General features: G+C 45.0%; 1 protein-coding gene across 1 annotated transcript in view; it reads right to left on the bottom strand.

Annotated features, from left to right (window-relative positions):
- LOC134396124 (zinc finger protein 287-like) overlaps positions 1 to 12,153 on the bottom strand; it is a 30,898-nt gene extending 18,745 nt beyond the window's left edge. The window contains exons 1-5 of the mRNA XM_063122485.1: positions 11,972 to 12,153; positions 3,889 to 4,780; positions 1,892 to 1,979; positions 565 to 635; positions 100 to 196 (exon numbers count right to left, since the gene is read on the bottom strand). Of these exons, the coding sequence (XP_062978555.1) occupies positions 100 to 196; positions 565 to 635; positions 1,892 to 1,979; positions 3,889 to 4,581 (949 nt within the window). The 5' untranslated portion in view covers positions 4,582 to 4,780; positions 11,972 to 12,153. The remainder of the gene's footprint in view (positions 1 to 99; positions 197 to 564; positions 636 to 1,891; positions 1,980 to 3,888; positions 4,781 to 11,971) is intronic.
- Between the last annotated feature and the right edge of the window lie 5,680 nt (positions 12,154 to 17,833).

Raw genomic sequence — 17,833 nt, 5'->3', positions numbered from 1 at the left:
TGAGAAAAGTCGTCCAGCTCAAAATTCCTCCAGGTCTTAGGGCCAGGGACTGGACGACTCCGCTTCGCTTCCCCTTTCTCAAGGGTCAGAGGGGCTTACCCAGAGCACTGCTACTGCCACCATTCTCCCGCATGACTTCCCAGGGTACGTGGGGTTTTTGATCGAGGTTCAGCACATCTTTCATATCCACAGGCTCCTGAAATAGGGGGACATGCAATGCTCAGTTCTCCTGCAGGCCCCAGAACAGGTCCTCTTGAGGCACAGAGGAGCTGGGGAAGCAGGGCTTCGAAATTGCAGGTTGGAACCCACAACAGTAGAGTACCCACAACTGCATTAGTGACTAGTGTATCTTTTGGCCCTCCAGTTGTCTTGGCCTGCAGCTCCCATCAGCCTTAACCATGGCGTGGCCATGAGTGAGGCATCATGGGAGTTGTAGGCCCAAACATCTGGAGAGCCACGAGCTGCCCATCCCTGCACTAGCAGCATCACGGTTTTATAAAAGGCCTGAAATTAGACTGCAGCTTTGCCTTTAGCCAGCAAAATCGCCACCAGAGCTCCACATACCTCAGTTGGCCCAGCCCCAGCCACTTCCTGTCCCTCAGGAGGAAACGCCAAACCAGAGTTCCTTTCGTTGGCTGTGAAACGCAGGAGCAGGGAGGGAAGATTTCACAAAGGATTAGCGGTGTGCCCAGCATTCACTGCCCCACCGTCCCACAAGCAAAAAACACGAACACCCCTAGATCAACCAATATTGGCCTTTTGCCTGCTATGGCTTCCCAGAGGCCTTTGGGCAGAGCTTTTCTTACATTTTTATTGGCAAGTTTTATACAAAAATACATTTGTTTCTTATTTAAGGCATTTTTATCCTGCTCTTTAGCCCCCAAAGGCTCAATCAATTCATTCATTCAGTCTCTAAGGGTGCAATCCTAAGCACGTTCGGACAGAAAAAAATCCTACAACTCCCAGCATTCCCCATCCATCCATCCTGAGGGTTATAGATTTCTTTAGTCCTCTCTAGTCCAGAGTTTTGTTCCCATTGTGGCCAATCGGAGGCCTCCGGGAAGCCCAAAGCAGGACATGCCAACCTAACAGCATCAGCCAGCCACAACCTGGCATCCTCCAGATGTAATGGATTACAATTCCCATAATTCCCAGTCTACATGTCCATTGGTACAACACATCTGGAAGGAGAAATTATTTGCACAGACCCCCATCATAGGGGGAAAAGGCATTGAAGGAAAACACTAGGAGAACCTGCATGGAGATTTTTCCAGGCCAGAAATCCCTGGTAGTGATTAGCTATAGCTCAGAAAATGAGTCTGATTAAATTTCATGCATATTCATTGAATCTTGGTCCCCCTCCGCCTTTTTCTCAGTTCTTTTATGGGAAAGGGTGCTTTATGTCTGCTTGACACTGTGGAGGACTAGCACAGACAAAAATAATTTTCTTCTTACTAATGTTGATGATTTTCTCTGTTGTTATTGTTTTAAATTATTTGTTGCCTGCTCCTTATAAACTGGCAAAACCAAAGAGGTTCCTTACAGTTCAGGTGTTCCTAACAGTTCAGGAGCTTGTAGCTCCATTTGTTACCAAAAAGGGTTTTTTTAAAGGGAAAAAAAAGTAAATTCAGTTTGTTATAAATGTTTGAATACACTGTACTTTTAATGTACCAAATGTAATAATTTTATGCCAAAGCAACTTGGACATAATTACATTTTATGTTCCTAAAGTAACAAAGTGACTTTCAATCTGTAAAAAGTACTAATATTGCATTATTTCAATTTCCCCCCAAATTTCTGTTTCCCCCCGAAACCCCCTGGAAAAAAACTTTTTTTTTTCCATGGCTTCAAAATTTCCAGGAATTTTACATCTCTTCTCATAACTCCTTACCCATCAAACTGAGTTCCCTATCGCTGTTCCGATTGGCGTAGCGTTGTTGCTGAGGCCCATCTGCCTCCATGGAACTTGCACTCGGTCCCTGAAAAGAGCAACAAAGGACGAAAGTTGGAACGGTGAAGTCTGTGGATAAATGGCCCCATTGTGTTCCCTTCACTTCCTCATTTCTTTCTAGTCACAACTACCCTGAACATTTGTCTCATATCTTCCAATGCAGACAAAGTTCAATTAACCCTGCCTGGAAGTTTTAAATCAACAGATTAATCCACAGAAAGCTTAGATTGATCAGCAATGGCCATTTTTTAATTTATCTATTATTTATTTATTTACAATATTTATATACAGCTCAATCCGAAGCGGTGAACAGTAAAAACAATTATTAAAAAAGAAAATTAAAATTGTTCAATTTAAGAAAACAGTGGCTAGTCAGCTGAGGAAGGCTTCTTGAAACAGAGTTGTTTTTAGGAGGCGCCGGAAGCAACCTAGTGTTGGTGCCTGCCTGACCTTCGGGGCAGGGAGTTCCACAGAGAAGGGGCCACCACACTAAAGGCTCTTCTCCTGGTGGATTCCAATCGGGCCATAGGTCCATGTGGAACCACCAGGAGCATGCCCTCTGACGACCTCAGTGATTGGGCAGGTTGGTAAGGGAGAAAGCGCTCTCTCAGGTATCCTGATCCCAATTTTTTTTATCTCTTTGGCTGATTTTTCTCAATGCTATTTGAGGGGTCTGATGTGTTCAATTATTAAGTATTTACTTTTTTTTTTTTAGTATTTTTATCCTTCACCTCACCCAAAAAGGCTCCCAGAGCAGCTTACAATAAATCAATAATAATAATAATAATAATAATAATAATAATAATAATAATATTACTTCTAACCCGCCTCTCCATCCTGATCGAGGTGGGAACAACAAATACATAAAATATTAATCAAAACACAATATTTAAAACTTCCTAAAAACATACTAAAAACAATGTTTCCCTTGGGTTACACCCACCACTGGAATGGGCCTGTTCAGACAACACACTAAGCTATGATTCAGCCACTAACTCTTTTGCAGCAAATGGTTAGTAAGAGAAACAGTGTGGCGTAGTGTCTAGAAAGTTGGACTGGGAATCAGGAGATCCTGGTTCTAGTCCCCACATGGCCATGGAAGCTCACTGGGTGACTTTGGGCTAGTCACAGACTCTCAGCCCAACCTACCTCACAGGGTTGTTGTTGTGAGGATAGAACAGAGAGGAGCAGGGTTATGTATGCTGCCTTGGGTTCCTTGGAGGAAAGAAGTCGGGATATAAATGTAATAACAAAATAAATAAAAATCAAATTAAAAAACTGTGGTTATGTAGCCACCATGGTTAGGAATGGTACACATGACACCATAAGCCATAATTTTTAGCTCCAAATGCTTAACCACCATCACTTAGCATGTCGTCTGAACAGGGGCAATGACAGCCCCCAAGGGTTTCTCTGAAATGGAAAATCTTTCAATCCTCAAAGAGGTTCAGCACCTCTGCCATAGGCGATCAGGAACTCCATGCAGGTAAGGGTGGGGCATTTTGGGAACGGTAGGCCAAAACAGCTGGAGGGCCACCAGTTGCCCACTTCTGCTTAAGTGGCAATTTGACCTGGAGCTGTGACACCGTCAGGACAGGACACTGGGACAGATGTCAAGGGCCCCACTCGACAGAATGAATGCAAGAGGACCCTAAAAAGCAGCATGGCTAGCATAACACATTTTGAAATAAGGCAAGTAATACACATTACCATCTAAACGAGGAGTGGGCCCCTGTACGACCATTAAGCCCAAGATTGTAAAATTGACTAACAATTGATTTTGCTGCAAAGGTAGCCCAGAGCTAATGATTAGCACTCTTGAAAAGTTTCTACAACCGATTTCTGCATATCAGACTTCTGTTGAATGCATAAGTTATCAGCCCTCATCCTGACAGAGACACAGGGGGACTATTCAGTATGAAATACCAGCATCGCACCTGCCAATCCCATCTCCTGGCCGGATGACGCCGACGCCCCATCAGAAAATCCTCTGCCAAGGCCACCATCTCAACGCAGTTCTCTGGCCCACATTCCTGCACCCAGGTTTGGACCTCTGGTGGCAGCATGGCGAGAAGTTGCTCTTGGATGATAAGCTCCAGAATCTGCTCCTTGGTGTGCTTCTCCGGCTTCAGCCACTGCCGACAGAGTTCCTGGAGCGTGCCGTAAATCCTCCGCGGCCCTTCCAGCTCCTGGTAAGAGCATTGCCGGAAGTGCTGCCGTTTCAACTCCGCTCGGATGGCGTCCCCTCGCAAGATGGCGGCCTTCACCTTCAAGTAGTCTCCCCTCTCCCTGGCATCCAGCCTGCAAAAGTATTGTTCCACTCCTCCTCTCAGGGCGGGCAGGAGGCGTCCCACCCACTCTTCTCTTGGCCACCGGCAGGCTTCAGCAACTTGCTCAAAGGCAGCCAGGAAGCTCTTAGCGTCGTCCCACGGAACCGGATCCGTCAGCTGTGGGTTCCCCCATCCCATGTGAGCAGGCTGCAGCACCTTCAGAAATTCTTGCCACTGGGCTTCCCACTGCTGGGGCAGCCCCATATCTGTCTGCTGGCTGACCTGCCTCGGCAGCCCCTTGAAGTACATCACCTGGACGATGCGTGGGACTTTCCCTGAGCCCTCTAAACCCTTCTCCATGTCTGCTCCTTGCTTTTGGAATGGGGAACTTCACCTGTGCAGGCAGCTTGAACCTGGTTTTGTTCAGGCCTTAGCTCCGGTGGCAAGTTATGTTAAGAATAGGCTACAATATTTTGAGCACTACTTTCAGAAGCTTCAGTACGTCCTTTTTTCAAAAGCATCCCCCCTGAAGGGGAGGCAATGGGAGCTGTGGAGGTTTCTGAAAGATAAGCAGGAAAGAGAAGGACGTTTAAGAGTGGAAATGGACATGAAGAGAGACCTGACAGATGTTAAAAATATATATACTTAGAAAAAGTACACTTGACTCCCACCCAAATGAAGATATGACCCAAACAGCAACCTTGCTCCTGTGCCTTAAAAGCACTGACCTGGTTTACACGCAACGACAACCCAGAGTACAGGTTGAACCATGGGTTATATTACATGGAAACCTTGCACTAACCACCACTAACAACCCAGAGTTCACAACCGAGTAACAAACCACGGGGTCTCTTCCTGGGTTGCTCATGCTTAACAACCCATACTTAAACCATAGTGCAGGGTCCGCATGTAACGACAAACCAAGATTCAATGACAACCCATATTCTGGGTTGTCATTATGTGAGAACCAGGCCAGTCTAAGATAGAGAAACTTTGGTACAGCAATGGGGAGCCTATTTATTTATTTATTACATTTTTATACCGCCCAATAGCCGAAGCTCTCTGGGTTCCCCCCTATCACAACCCATTGAGTAGTGGGGGGGGGACAACTGGTGGCGACATGCAAGTAAAAAGAGAGAAGCCTTTGAAAGTACTGTCAGCTGGCGGGAGGCAGCTATGAAGCCTTCTGTCTAAGGAACACCTTTGTATTCAAAAGTCGGGTCAGGCCAGCCCAGCCTAATATTATTTATTTATTTATAATATTTATATACCACTCCCCATTGAAAATGTTTGGATACGCACTGAGTAGCCTCCCAAAGGAGAGCTCTGAAGATGAAATTAAGCAAGAGGCTGGATTTGGGGTTGGGCAAGCTGTAAGTGTCCTATTACGTTAGGAAACACATTCCTTGCTAAATTTCTCTGTGTTTGCTCTCCCTGGTACCTGTATGACAGGATAAAGGCTGCCATGCCTTTTATCTTTGTTTTAGTGGGCCTGCTCTTGTGTCCCGTCCCCCCCATGATTTATCTCAATGCCAAGAAAACATCTGCTCATATTTGCATGTTTGGCTGCTTTTCAAAGGCGTAGCAGCAGGGCTGGGTGGGGTTTTTTTTTTTAAAGGCAGCAAATTTCATCCCCTCACACAGGTACCTCTAAAGCAGCCTTCCTCAACCTGGGGCGCTCCAGATGTGTTGGACTACAACTCCCAGAATGCCCCAGCCAGCTCTGCTGGCTGGGGCATTCTGGGAGATGCAGTCCAACACATCTGGAGCGCCCCAGGTTGAGGAAGGCTGCTCTAAAGCAAGCTTCCATGTTCTGAGGAGATGTTTTAAGGAGAGAATCTGAGGAAAGCTATCCCCTGCCACTTCTCCATTTTATTTCCCCAGATTCAAATCCCTACTCAGCCATGAATCAGCCTAGCTTACCTCACACGTTTATTATGAAGATAAAAAAAGGGGAAGTACGGTGCCTGGAACACTTGGGAGGAAAAAGGGAAATAAACGTGAGGAATAAATAGGTTTAGCCTTAGACTCCTGTTATTTAAAATCATGTAGGCCCTTCCTCACTCGTTCCCCCACAGAGTAAGGTTTCTTCTTTCCTAAAGTTGGGGTTGCCATCTTTTGGTTGGCCCTGTTTTAATATCTTTAATAGTAACCAAACACTATTTATTTCCAGGCCAAGAAAAAATATGTGCTACATTTTTTTACATGGCCAGGTCTGTTAAGGCAAGGATGAAGAGATGGCAATTCTGATTCTCTCAGAAAGGCACCAGGGAGAGCCAATGAGAGGCAGAGCTGAGAGAACTGACCCAATTAGGAAGTAGGCCCCGCCTCAATACTCTGAGGAGACATTTTGAGGGAAGATTCCTCCACTTCAATTCTCCATCCTCATATATTTTATGTTTTATTTATTTACTTACTTACAAGTTTGTATAGTACTCCAGAAATCTGAAACAGATTTCGGAGTGGTGAACATAAGAAGTAAAAACAATATGTATCAAATTTTGGTATAACTATGCCTGTTAAAATAAAACCATGTGATCATAGAAAATATATTTAATCTTAAAACAAATATGTACACTTAAAATTTAAACAGAATGGTCCACTTACAACAAACATCGAACATAAATCTGGGATTTATGAACACATGGTTTTATTTTAACAGGCATAGTTATACCAAAATTTGATATATTGTTTTGACCAGTTTCCTTAAACCTATTTTGCTTTCAGGTTTGTTTTTGGTTTAAGATAACACTTTTTATTAGACTTCGAACATAAGAAGTAAAACAGTAAAATATAGAAAAACTAAAGCACCATTAAAATGATACTTTTTTAAAAAAAATACAATGCCAATAAAAACCGTGACTGTCAATCAAGGAATACTTCCTGGAATAGAGCTGTTTTCACGAGGCACCGAAAGTAACACAATGTTGGCACCTGCATGACCTCCCGGGGCAGGGAGTTCCAAAAAAAGGGGGCCACCACACTGAAGGCACTTCGCTTGGTGGACTCCAATCCTCCCCCATGCCTGTTTTTTAAATATACCGAAGCCCAGACATCCCCAACCTAGTGCCCTCCAGATGTTTTAGGATTTAACTCCATTCAGCCCAGGCCAACATAATAATAATAATAATAATAATAATAATAATAATAATAATAATAATAATAATAAATTTATTTCTTACCCGCCTCTCCCTTTGGATCGAGGCGGGGAACAACATTAGAACAGGAATCAATACATCTTAAAAAATCATGATTCAACATTGATCTGGATAGGCCTGCCGGAAAAGGCTAGTCTTTAAAGCTGCCTTAAAATCACACAGAGAGTTAATTTTACGAATCTCCTCCGGCAGGCCATTCCACAATCTGGGGGCGACAGAAGAAAAGGTCCTCTGGGAAACTGATGTCAGCCTAGTTTTAGCTGACTGAAGCAAGTTCACCCCAGAGGACCTGAGTGTGCGGAGCGGACTATATGGGAGAAGGCGATCCCGCAGGTAACCTGGAACCAAACCATTTAGGGCTTTAAAGGTGATGACCAACACTTTGTACTTTGCCCGGAAACTAATTGGCAGCCAGTGGAGTGATTTTAATGTTGGTGTAATGTGGTCACCCCTAGGTGTACCGGTGACCAACCTGGCTGCCATATTTTGAACTAGTTGAAGTTTCCGAACTAGGTACAATGGTAGCCCTATGTAGAGCGCATTGCAGAAGTCAAGCCTTGAGGTTACCAGCGCGTGCACTACTGTCTTTAGGTCTTCTGACTCTAAGAAGGGGCGCAGCTGGCGTATCAGCCGAAGCTGATAGTAGGCACTCCTGGCCGTCGCATCTATCTGGGCTGTCATTTGGAGTGACGGATCCAGGAGCACCCCCAAACTGCGAACACAGTCTTTCAGGGGGAGTGTAGCCCCATCCAGAACTGGCTGACACACCTCCAAACCTAGGTCAGAGCCCTTGACAGCAAGCACCTCTGTTTTGTCTGGATTCAGCTTCAGTTTGTTTTTCCTCATCCAGCCCATTACTGCCTCCAAGCATTCATTCAGAGGAGACACACTATCCTTAGCTGATGCTGTTATTGAAGGCATAGAGAAATATATTTGGGTGTCATCAGCATACTGATAGCCAGTGGTAAACATAGCCAGTGGTAAATATTATAGTTCCAAATAGGCTGGAGAAGGCAGCTGTAGCCTGATATTTTATTTATCCTTGGTGCCATACCCTGCAAAAGTTAATTAAAACTTAATTATGAGGGAAGAAAGCTTTCCTGTTCCCTTCTTAACATGGAGCCACAATGATTTATCTGGCAAATCTGGCAAGAGGACTTCGTGTGCTCTGTGGCAATATCTGTTTCACCACCAAAGTGAGAAGTGTTTCCCACAGCACACAGTGTGTCCTTTAAAGTCTCTGCATGTCCAAATGAACCTCAAACAACTTTGGGAAAAGCTGTGTCATCACCTAGAGCAGTGGTTCCCAAAGTGGGCGGTACCGCCCCCTCGAGGGCGGTGGGATTGCATAGGGGGGCGTTAAGAGGCAAAGGGACGGCAGGGGGGCGCTAACAAGCAAAGGGGCGGCAGGGGGGCACTCGAGGTGGTCTCCAAAAGGTCCTAAAACCCAGGGACCGAGCAGGAAAGAGCAGCAAATTCAGCTGCTCTCCCCACACCGCCCCTGTTCAGGAAGGGCTTTCTCACTCACGCAGCTGCTCTCTCCTCCTATCTCAAGCTTACAGCAGCCCCACCAGAAGTTGGGGGTGGGGGAAGCGCCCACAGGAGGTAGCAGAGCAGGAATCGGCGGAAAATTCAGCTCCTCTGCTCCCTCTTCCCCTGCCTAGGAGGGCCCAGGGCTTCTTTCCTGCTGGAGCCACCGCCACCCGCTCCCTCTCTCCGGCCAGAGCTGCTCCCTCTTACAAGCTGCCCCAGCAGACCTCTCAGGATAGTTGCTGCACAAGGCGGGAGCAGCAGCCCTGCAGTGGAGAGGAAGGAGCACGTGGAGGGCGGCAGAGCAGCTGCCAAGAACAGCAGCCGGCGGGCGGGCGGGCTGGGGAGCAGGACTGCTTGTGCTGCTGCAAGGTATCACCAGGCTCCCTTCCCCCATTAGGAATTGCAGATTGGAGCCATCTCCCCTCCCGACCTGCCAAAAATCTGGGCTACAACAGGATTGGGGGAGAAAAGAAAAGGGGAAGGGGAGAGAACTACAATGCCCCCCAGGACCTCCTGGCTAAGCAGATCCTCATTCAGCAGCACCTTTTTCCAGAATGCTTGCTGAAACAATTCCTATTTGCCCTTGCTTATTTCAGGGTGTCCAACCCCCTTTTTTCAAGCATTCTTTTGGTAAACATGGTATGTGTGTATCTTGTGTCACCTTAAAAACAGAGCTGCAGCACAATCCTAAGTACATCTACTCAGAAGTAAGCCCCACTGAGCTCAATAGAACCTACTCTGAGGTAAATGTGCATAGGATTCAGCCTGAAAACGAAGAGAGGGTGAAGAAAAGACAGGAGAAAAAGAATTGTAGAAACAGAATAGCAAGGTAACTGTGGGATATTTAACCATACTTAAAGACAATAAGTACAGTAAAATTAGTGCCCCTCTACTTCAGTCCCAGCCAGGTTTTCCATAGGAAAGCTCTGTACCAGGTGTCAGATAATTATTTTAAAATTTTAATTAAAATACATTATCCTTTCCTATAACAAAATGGTGCTTACTCCTAAGTAAGTGTGTTCCACTGAAGAAGGAAATCCTATTTGATTCCTGTATTCATGCTAGTGTGACATGATAAGTTAAAGGTACAATTTTATGCATGTTTAGACAGAAAAAAGTCCTTCAACTCCTAGAATCCCCTCTAAACGGGAAGCACCCACCCCAGGCTTGCTGAGGGAGGGAGAGAAAAGAGGGCGAACGCCTCTGTTTGCAGCCAGCGTGGCGGGGCACACCAATTGGATTTTGAATAAAGTATTCAATTAACTGTTACTGTTTCGAATTTTATTGTTATCATCTTCCTTAGTGGGTCATTGAAAACCGCTATTATGAATAATGATTTTTATAGTGTAGGGCAGGGGGCACTGGGCATGGTTTTGTGGAACCAAGGGGGCGGTTCTCTGAAAAAGTTTGGGAACCACTGACCTAGAGTATAGCTACAAAGAACTCTACTCTGAAAGACCTGGCAGCAGATGCTTGCTCAATGCAACCAAATAACATAAATCTTAATTTATGTTTAGAGAGGCTTGGGTATTTTGCCTTTCTAGATCTATATGAACTTCCGAAGCTCCAGAACATCTGAATAAATAAATAAATAAATTTATTTCTTAACTGCCTCTCCCTCTGAATCAAGGCGGGGAACAACACTGAATACAAAAATACATAAGGGACAAGTCACCTTTTAAAACCCTTGGCGTCAAACCCAGTGTTGTCCCAAGGACTGGGAGAACCTTTTTTTTTAATGTCACTTGCTTTGTAAAAGGACAAAAAAGAAATTAATGAGCTTTGGCTAATGTTTTAGGTAAGAGCACCCATACCCTTAAGTGTAACAATTATTTCTCAACCCCAGTTTCCTTCTTCACCTTAGCCCATCAGCTGGAGCCGCTCACAAAATGGCAGCTAAGTACGGTGGCTCTCAAGTCAACAGCTTACCAAGTGGCAGCCTACAGACCAAGTCGCAATTCTTTTTTATTACAATTTGTATACTGTATTATACAGTATTATAAAATACTATATTATAAAATATAAACACAGCAAAAAAATATCAAATAGATTATTCTTTCTACGTTGTGGCAGCCTACCTATAAACTAAGAAAGGAGTAGGCAACCTTTTTCTTTCTGTCAAAGGCCACATTCTCTCATGGGTAACCAATCTATCGGGGTTCACCTGCCAATGGTGGGGACCGCTGGAGATTTCAAAGGATCTCGCATGCAGAGGACTTCTGAAACTGAAATCTGCCAATTCTCTGCATATTTGCTCGGAAGCAACTTGAGCCCCATTCGTTTCAGTGGATCTACTCTAAGCAGAGGTTTCAACGGATCTAACATGCAGAGGACTTCCGAAACTGAAATCTGCCAATTCTATGCAACTTGAACCCCATTCATATCAGTGGGTCTATTCTAAGCAGAACTAACCTTGAATGCAAACCAATAAATATAATCCAACCTTGATTAGTCGGCATTGCATATATATTAATGCCCCTCCCCAAAACACTCTATTCCACCCCATAATAAAAACAGATTCTCCTTGTTCTTGCATTTTACATGGCTTCAAAATGCCTGGAAATGTTTTTTGTTCTTAGCCTAAAAAACAAACTTTCCATTTAAGAAATAAATCAGGAACTGAGCACATTTCGATTTAATCTTCCTCCCGTCCCCGTAAGTTTCCATATTTTTCCCAAAAGATGGGGACAAGCGGGGGAGGAGAACAAATGTGACAATCAGAGACAAAATTAAGCCACTTTAAAAACTTGATTTCAAAGGGAGAGATTTAAGCATATCCTTAACGCTTCTTCATTGAAACCTATGGGTTTTAAAAATCACATTTTGCTTTGATGGCGCCCATTCTCCCCTTCCTTCAAAATGGCTGGAGAGTCTTACATGAAAGGCGGGGGTGATTTGAGACATTTGTGTTTTAATGCAAAACACAAGATGAAAAGGGAAAATATACAATTAAAGAGGGAGGGGAAAGGATGCATGAGAACAGATTAAAACCCTCCGATTTTGGTGCAACCACCACCGTTAATCACAGCCCGCCTAAAATAACCCCGGGAAAAGCTTACAGTTGCTTCCAGGTTTGCAAATTTCGACGTCGAGCAGCAGCTTGTAAAACACGTCCTCAGGAAAACCAGCTTTTCATCTATCCGGGAAGCATTAAAGACACAACATCTGCTTTCAGGATTTTTTTTAATTATGAATATTCTCTTAAGGCGACGTTCATAGGCACGCCGACCTTTCTCTTTCGCCACGCCTTTCCTTCGCGCTGAGCATGCTGGGAATTGCAGTTTGGTAGAGACATGCTACGGAAAGTCTAGAGGGACAAACTCCTCCCCACCAATAAAGGCAATACGAAAGGTCTGAGGTTTGTTTGTTTTTCAAATTATGACGTTACTGATGCTAAAAGGGAAAGTAGTATTTTATTTTAGTGAATTAGAAATACATATATTGCAATACATGCAAAACTGGACGAAACAGCGTATAACTAATATGAATGAAGTCATAGCTCCAAAGATTTATAAAGCAGATTACCGCACGATCGCTATCATAAAAATGAGGGACAATGCGTGAAAGACAGAGCCAGGAAATGGTTAAAGTTCAAATCCCCCACTCAGTTATGATGAAGCTCACTGGGTGATCGTGAGCCCATCAATCACTCTCAACTTACCTTACCTCACAGGGTTGTTGTGATGATAACAATTTTGGGAAAACTACACCACTTTGAGCTTCTTGGAGGAACTGCAACAAAATTTGGTGGGGCGGAAGCTGGGTTGCAGATAAACCTCAAAAAAACCAAGATTATGGCAACCAGCTTGATTGATAACTGGCAAATAGAGGGAGAAAACGTGGAGGCAGTGACAAACTTTGTATTTCTGGGCGCAAAGATCAGAAGATGTTTACTTCTTGGGAGGAGAGCAATGACAAATCTTGATAGAATAGTTAAGAGCAGAGACACCACACTGACAACAAAGGTCCGCATAGTTAAAGCAATGATATTCCCCATAGTAACCTATGGCTGCGAGAGCTGGAGCGAAGGAAGATAGATGCTTTCGAACTGTGGTGTTGGAGGAAAATTCTGAGAGTGCCTTGGACTGCAAGAAGATCAAACCAGTCCATGCTCCAGGAAATAAAGCCAGACTGCTCACTTGAGGGAATGGTATTAAAGGCAAAACTGAAGTACTTTGGCCACATAATGACAAGACAGGATACCCTAGAGAAGAGGCTGATGCTAGGGAAAGTGGAAGGCAAAAGGAAGAGGGGCCGACCAAGGGCAAGATGGATGGATGATATTCTGGAGGTGACAGACTTGACCTTGGGGGAGCTAGGGGTGGCGACGGCCGACAGAAAGCTCTGGCGTGGGCTGGTCCATGAAGTCACGAAGAGTCGGAAGCGACTGAACGAATAAACAACAACAACAAAAGGGCTTCACACAGCAATTAGTTAAACTATGAATTTGCTTTGTGGTGATGGCTGTAAAGGAAGAGCGCCCAGCAACCAGCTGGCTTCTTGACTGGATTTAGCACGGATCCCCAGTCACAGACACTCACGGCTCACAAAATTGAGGTTTAAGACCATTTATTAGGAAAAGGGTAGGAAAACATGGGATTAGCAGAATAAAACTATAAAAGCATGCATAAATGTATAAGAACCCAGAACAAGCAAGCTAAAACCTACAACTACAATTCATACGTCACCCCAGACCGATCTCAGCCGACACCCCCCTGTTCCCTTCACAGGGATGTCTTTATACTATCCTTTTCACTCCTTCCCCCCTCCCTTCAGCTTTGATGCGTGGAGTGTCTTCACACCTCTGCCCGGGCTGGTTAATCACTCAAGGACAAGCGGACAGTTACAGTCGGCTTGGCTCCAGTCTTCTCCCCCATACAGCTGCCTGGTTCTTATCTCCCTTCCTATGGAACCATAAAATTCACAAATTAAAAGACATGCCAGTCCCAAGGTCCAATTTAACCCTCACCTTACCCTTACAATGGCCACCAATTTGGATGGCTTTAAAAGGGGATTAGACTGATGTATGAAGGATAAGGCTATCAAAGGCTAGTAGTCCTGCCCATATATTATTCATTTTTATTTATTTCAGGGAACTTTAATTTTTTAAAAAAATCCCAGAGCTGTTTGCAACATGAAAGCATGATAAAATACAATAAAACCAACGATTTAAACAATAAAACAGTGATTTTAAAAAATACAATGTCATTAAGATAATCAGGGGTAGTGATATGGGCAAAACCATATTTGCCCATAAGGAAATATAGGACAGTATGGTTTCCCTGTGGGAATTATTATTATTTATTATTATTTATTTATATAGCACCATCAATGTGCATGGTGCTGTACAGATAACACAGTAAATAGCAAGACCCTGCCGCATAGGCTTACAATCTAATAAGTTGTAGTAAACAATAAAGAGGGAAGGAGAATGCAAACAGGCACAGGGAAGTGTAAACAGGCACCGGGTAGGGAGAAGCTAACAGTATAGAGTCAGAACAAACTCAATATTTGAAGGCTATAGGGAAAAGAAAAGTTTTTAGCTGAGTTTTAAAAGCAGTGATTGAGTTTGTAGTTCTCAAGTGTTCTGGAAGAGCGTTCCAGGCGTAAGGGGCAGCAGAAGAAAAAGGACGAAGCCGAGTAAGGGAAGTGGAGGTCCTAGGGCAAGCGAGAAGCATGGCATCAGAGGAGCGGAGAGCACGAGCGGGGCTATGCACAGGCCCACAGGCTATGCTATGCTTAAATAAAGCTAATTGTACTAAGCAGATAGGACATGCTATAACAAAGAACTAAGTGATTGGACAATTGACCTCTGCATTAAGGTGTAACCCAGCTATGTTTAAGAAACTACAGAAACTTATATAAGTATCTAGCCTCGGGGCGGTAGCCAGTTCTCTTTTCTTGGTACTAGAGAACTCAAGGGCAACATTGTATTTCTGTCTTGCTGTAATAAAGTGATTTTAGCGAGTGAACGCTACCTGAGTCGTGTCCAGTCTCTTGACCATGTAAAGAATTCCACGACAGAATCCAACAACATTCATAGGGCTGCAGGTGCCTGACATAATCTGTAGCCAGTTCCCCACAATTGTATCAGCAGTTATGTATCCGTAGTACGTATCAGATTTTTGGAGAATGGGTCCCGGTAGTATGAGCCATGGTGGGTTCCAGCCAAGCCGTGAGCTGTGGAGTATTGGGGGGGGGGGGCAATCTCAAAAATCGTCCTGGAAACTGGGTGAAGAATTCCTTACAGTCCAAAGTCAGCAATTGCCATATTAGCAGTTTCAACATCCTGTAGAACCGCAGTTTGAAACAGCCATGGTAACATCCTGTGGAATTACAAATAGGCTCATCAGCACACCCAGAGGCATTGCACCCTCAGCAATAACAGCTAAACGTCTGTGAGGGAACACAACCTCCTTCCTGGGCAAACGTCAACCCCCACCCCCACCCCATAGTCCATTAAAGGAATGACTGCCACAGCAGGGGAAATATTCCCGATGTCCCAAGTGTGTGTGTTTGTGTGTTCCTATTTCCAAATCTCTGTTCACTGAAACACCCGTTCTTTATTTATTTATTTACTTATAATATTTATATCCCACCCTATATCATTAAGTTCTCAGAGCAGTGTACAGATAAAAACATACAGTATAAAACAATAAATATGCACAGTTAAAAACAAATTAAACCATGATCCAAGTTAAAACAATATGTAATTTAAAAGCAGTAAAAGCAGTTAAAACAGTTAAAACGATGTGCCAGTGAGTTTAACCATCAAAGGCTTTGTTAAAAAAACCATGTTTTTACTTGGTGTCAAAATGCAGTCAATGTTGGTGCCAATCGGGCCTCCTAGGGGAGGGTATTCCACAGTCGGGGTGCCACCACAGAGAAAGCCCTCTCCCTTGTCCCAATATAGCGTATATGTTGCGTTGGTGGGATGCGGAGAAGGGCTCCTCCAACAGATCTAAGGTCTCGGGCAGGCATATATAAGGAGAGGTGCTCTCTCATCGAGGTCCCAAGCTGTTTAGGGTTTTAAACGTCATTACCAACATCTTGAATTCCGACCGGAAGCATATAGGCAGCCAGTGCAGCTTCTTTAAGACCAGTGTTATGTGGTTTCTGTATGATGTACCTGCCAGCAGTCTAGCTGCTGCATTTTGCACTAGCTGCAACTTCCACATCGTCTTCAAGGGCAGCCCCATGTAGAGTGCATTGTGGTAGTCTAATTGGGAAGTTACCAGTGCACGCACTACTGTGGCTATGTTGTCTCTGTCCAGGAAAGGCCGTAGCTGGTGGATCAGCTGAAGCTGACCCCAAGTACTCCGTGCCACAGAGTCCACCTGGGCATCCATTGACAATGATGGGTCTAGGAGTACTCCCAAGCTATGTACCTGCTCCTTCAGAGGGAGCGTCACCTCATCCAGAACAGATCGCTTACCCAATTCCCGGACTCAGGAACCACCAATCCACAGAGCTTCCGTCTTATCAGGATTCAGCTTCAGTTTATTGGCCCTCATTCAGCCCATTACAGCCTCCAGGAACTGATCCAGCACCTTCACAGCCCCAGCTGACTCCGACGACAAGGAGAAGTAGAGCTGAGTATCACCAGCATACTGATGGCACCCAACCCCAAAACCCCTAATGACTTCACCCAACGGCTTTATATAGATGTTGAATAGTATGGGGGACAGAATAGAACCCTGTGGCACCCCACAGCTTAATTGCCATGGGGTGGAACAGGAATCCCCCAATACCACTCTCTGGGATCGGTCCCGCAAGTAGGAGCGGAACCACTGTAACACAGTGCCTCCTACTGCCATCTCGCAGAGCCAACCCAGTAAGATACCATGATCAAAGGTATCAAAAAAGCCCGCCGAGAGATCCAGAAAGATCAACAGGGTAGCACTCCCCCTGTCTTTCACCCGGAGTAGGTCGTCAGTCAGAGCCACCAACGCCGTTTCAGTGCCTTGCCCTGGCCTGAAACCAGACTGAAATGGGTCCAGATTTTCCGTTTCTTCCAAGAACGTCTGAAGTTGCCCCGCCACCTCACACTCAAGCACCTTGCCCCAAAAGGGGATATTAGCGATGGGGCGGTAGTTCTTGTGAAGGACATGGGGCCTTGCTGGCTCTTTAATTGTATTATTCTTTCTGTTCTGTATCTGTTCTGGTATGTGTTGTGTAGCTGTGGTGGTATGTTAAGTGGGGGTGGGAGTGTGGAACTCTCGGCACCGAGACTCCAAGGTCAGGTTGGGCCTCTCACCTGCAGGTTATCTCCCTGGTTGTTAGGATAATTGGGTTTAGTTGTGTGTGAGAGGGTGAAGCCCTCCCTAGGAGGGGAGGGTTGTTAGGAGCCAGGCAGAGCTGGGGGTTGGTTCAGAGAGGTCATGGGGCCCTAAATTCCAAAAGGGGATAAAAAGGGTATCCTGTTTGGGATGAGCATCTTCTGTTCTGGTTTTGGAGGAAGAACACCCAAGTCAGCATGGGACGGCTGCTCGGAGTAAGCTAGGGTCTTTTGTTTATTTTAAATGTCTGGATTTCCTGAGACAAGGCTAGCCGCTTTTATGGCTGGGGGTGGGTTGTGGGTTTGAAGGTTTTAGATGGAGCCTTGGCTCCTTGTACATTATCCTTTTGTGGTCCCTCCTTTGATTCCCCTCCCTTCCCGTCTTCTTCTTCCTCTCTTCCCCATTTGCTGCTACCTCTGGGGTGTTAGTTTTACGTGTTAGTTTTAGCTGAATGGCATTAAACTTGTTTTGGCCCTTAGCTGAGTGTGTGTGTTTTTTATTCCAGGACTCTCTGGCTCATCCTGGTTGGGAAGAGGGCTAGGGCAAGGGGTGGCCGGAGACGACAGGACGTTTGGTCCGGGGCCTACCTTGCAGGAAGGTTGGATTGACTCTAACCTTCGTCTACAGTTCTCACATACCTCT

This window comes from Elgaria multicarinata, chromosome 3, assembly GCF_023053635.1.
Source record: "Elgaria multicarinata webbii isolate HBS135686 ecotype San Diego chromosome 3, rElgMul1.1.pri, whole genome shotgun sequence".
NCBI classification, from domain to species: Eukaryota; Metazoa; Chordata; class Lepidosauria; order Squamata; family Anguidae; genus Elgaria; species Elgaria multicarinata.
This window is presented reverse-complemented; position numbering and strand designations above follow the sequence as displayed.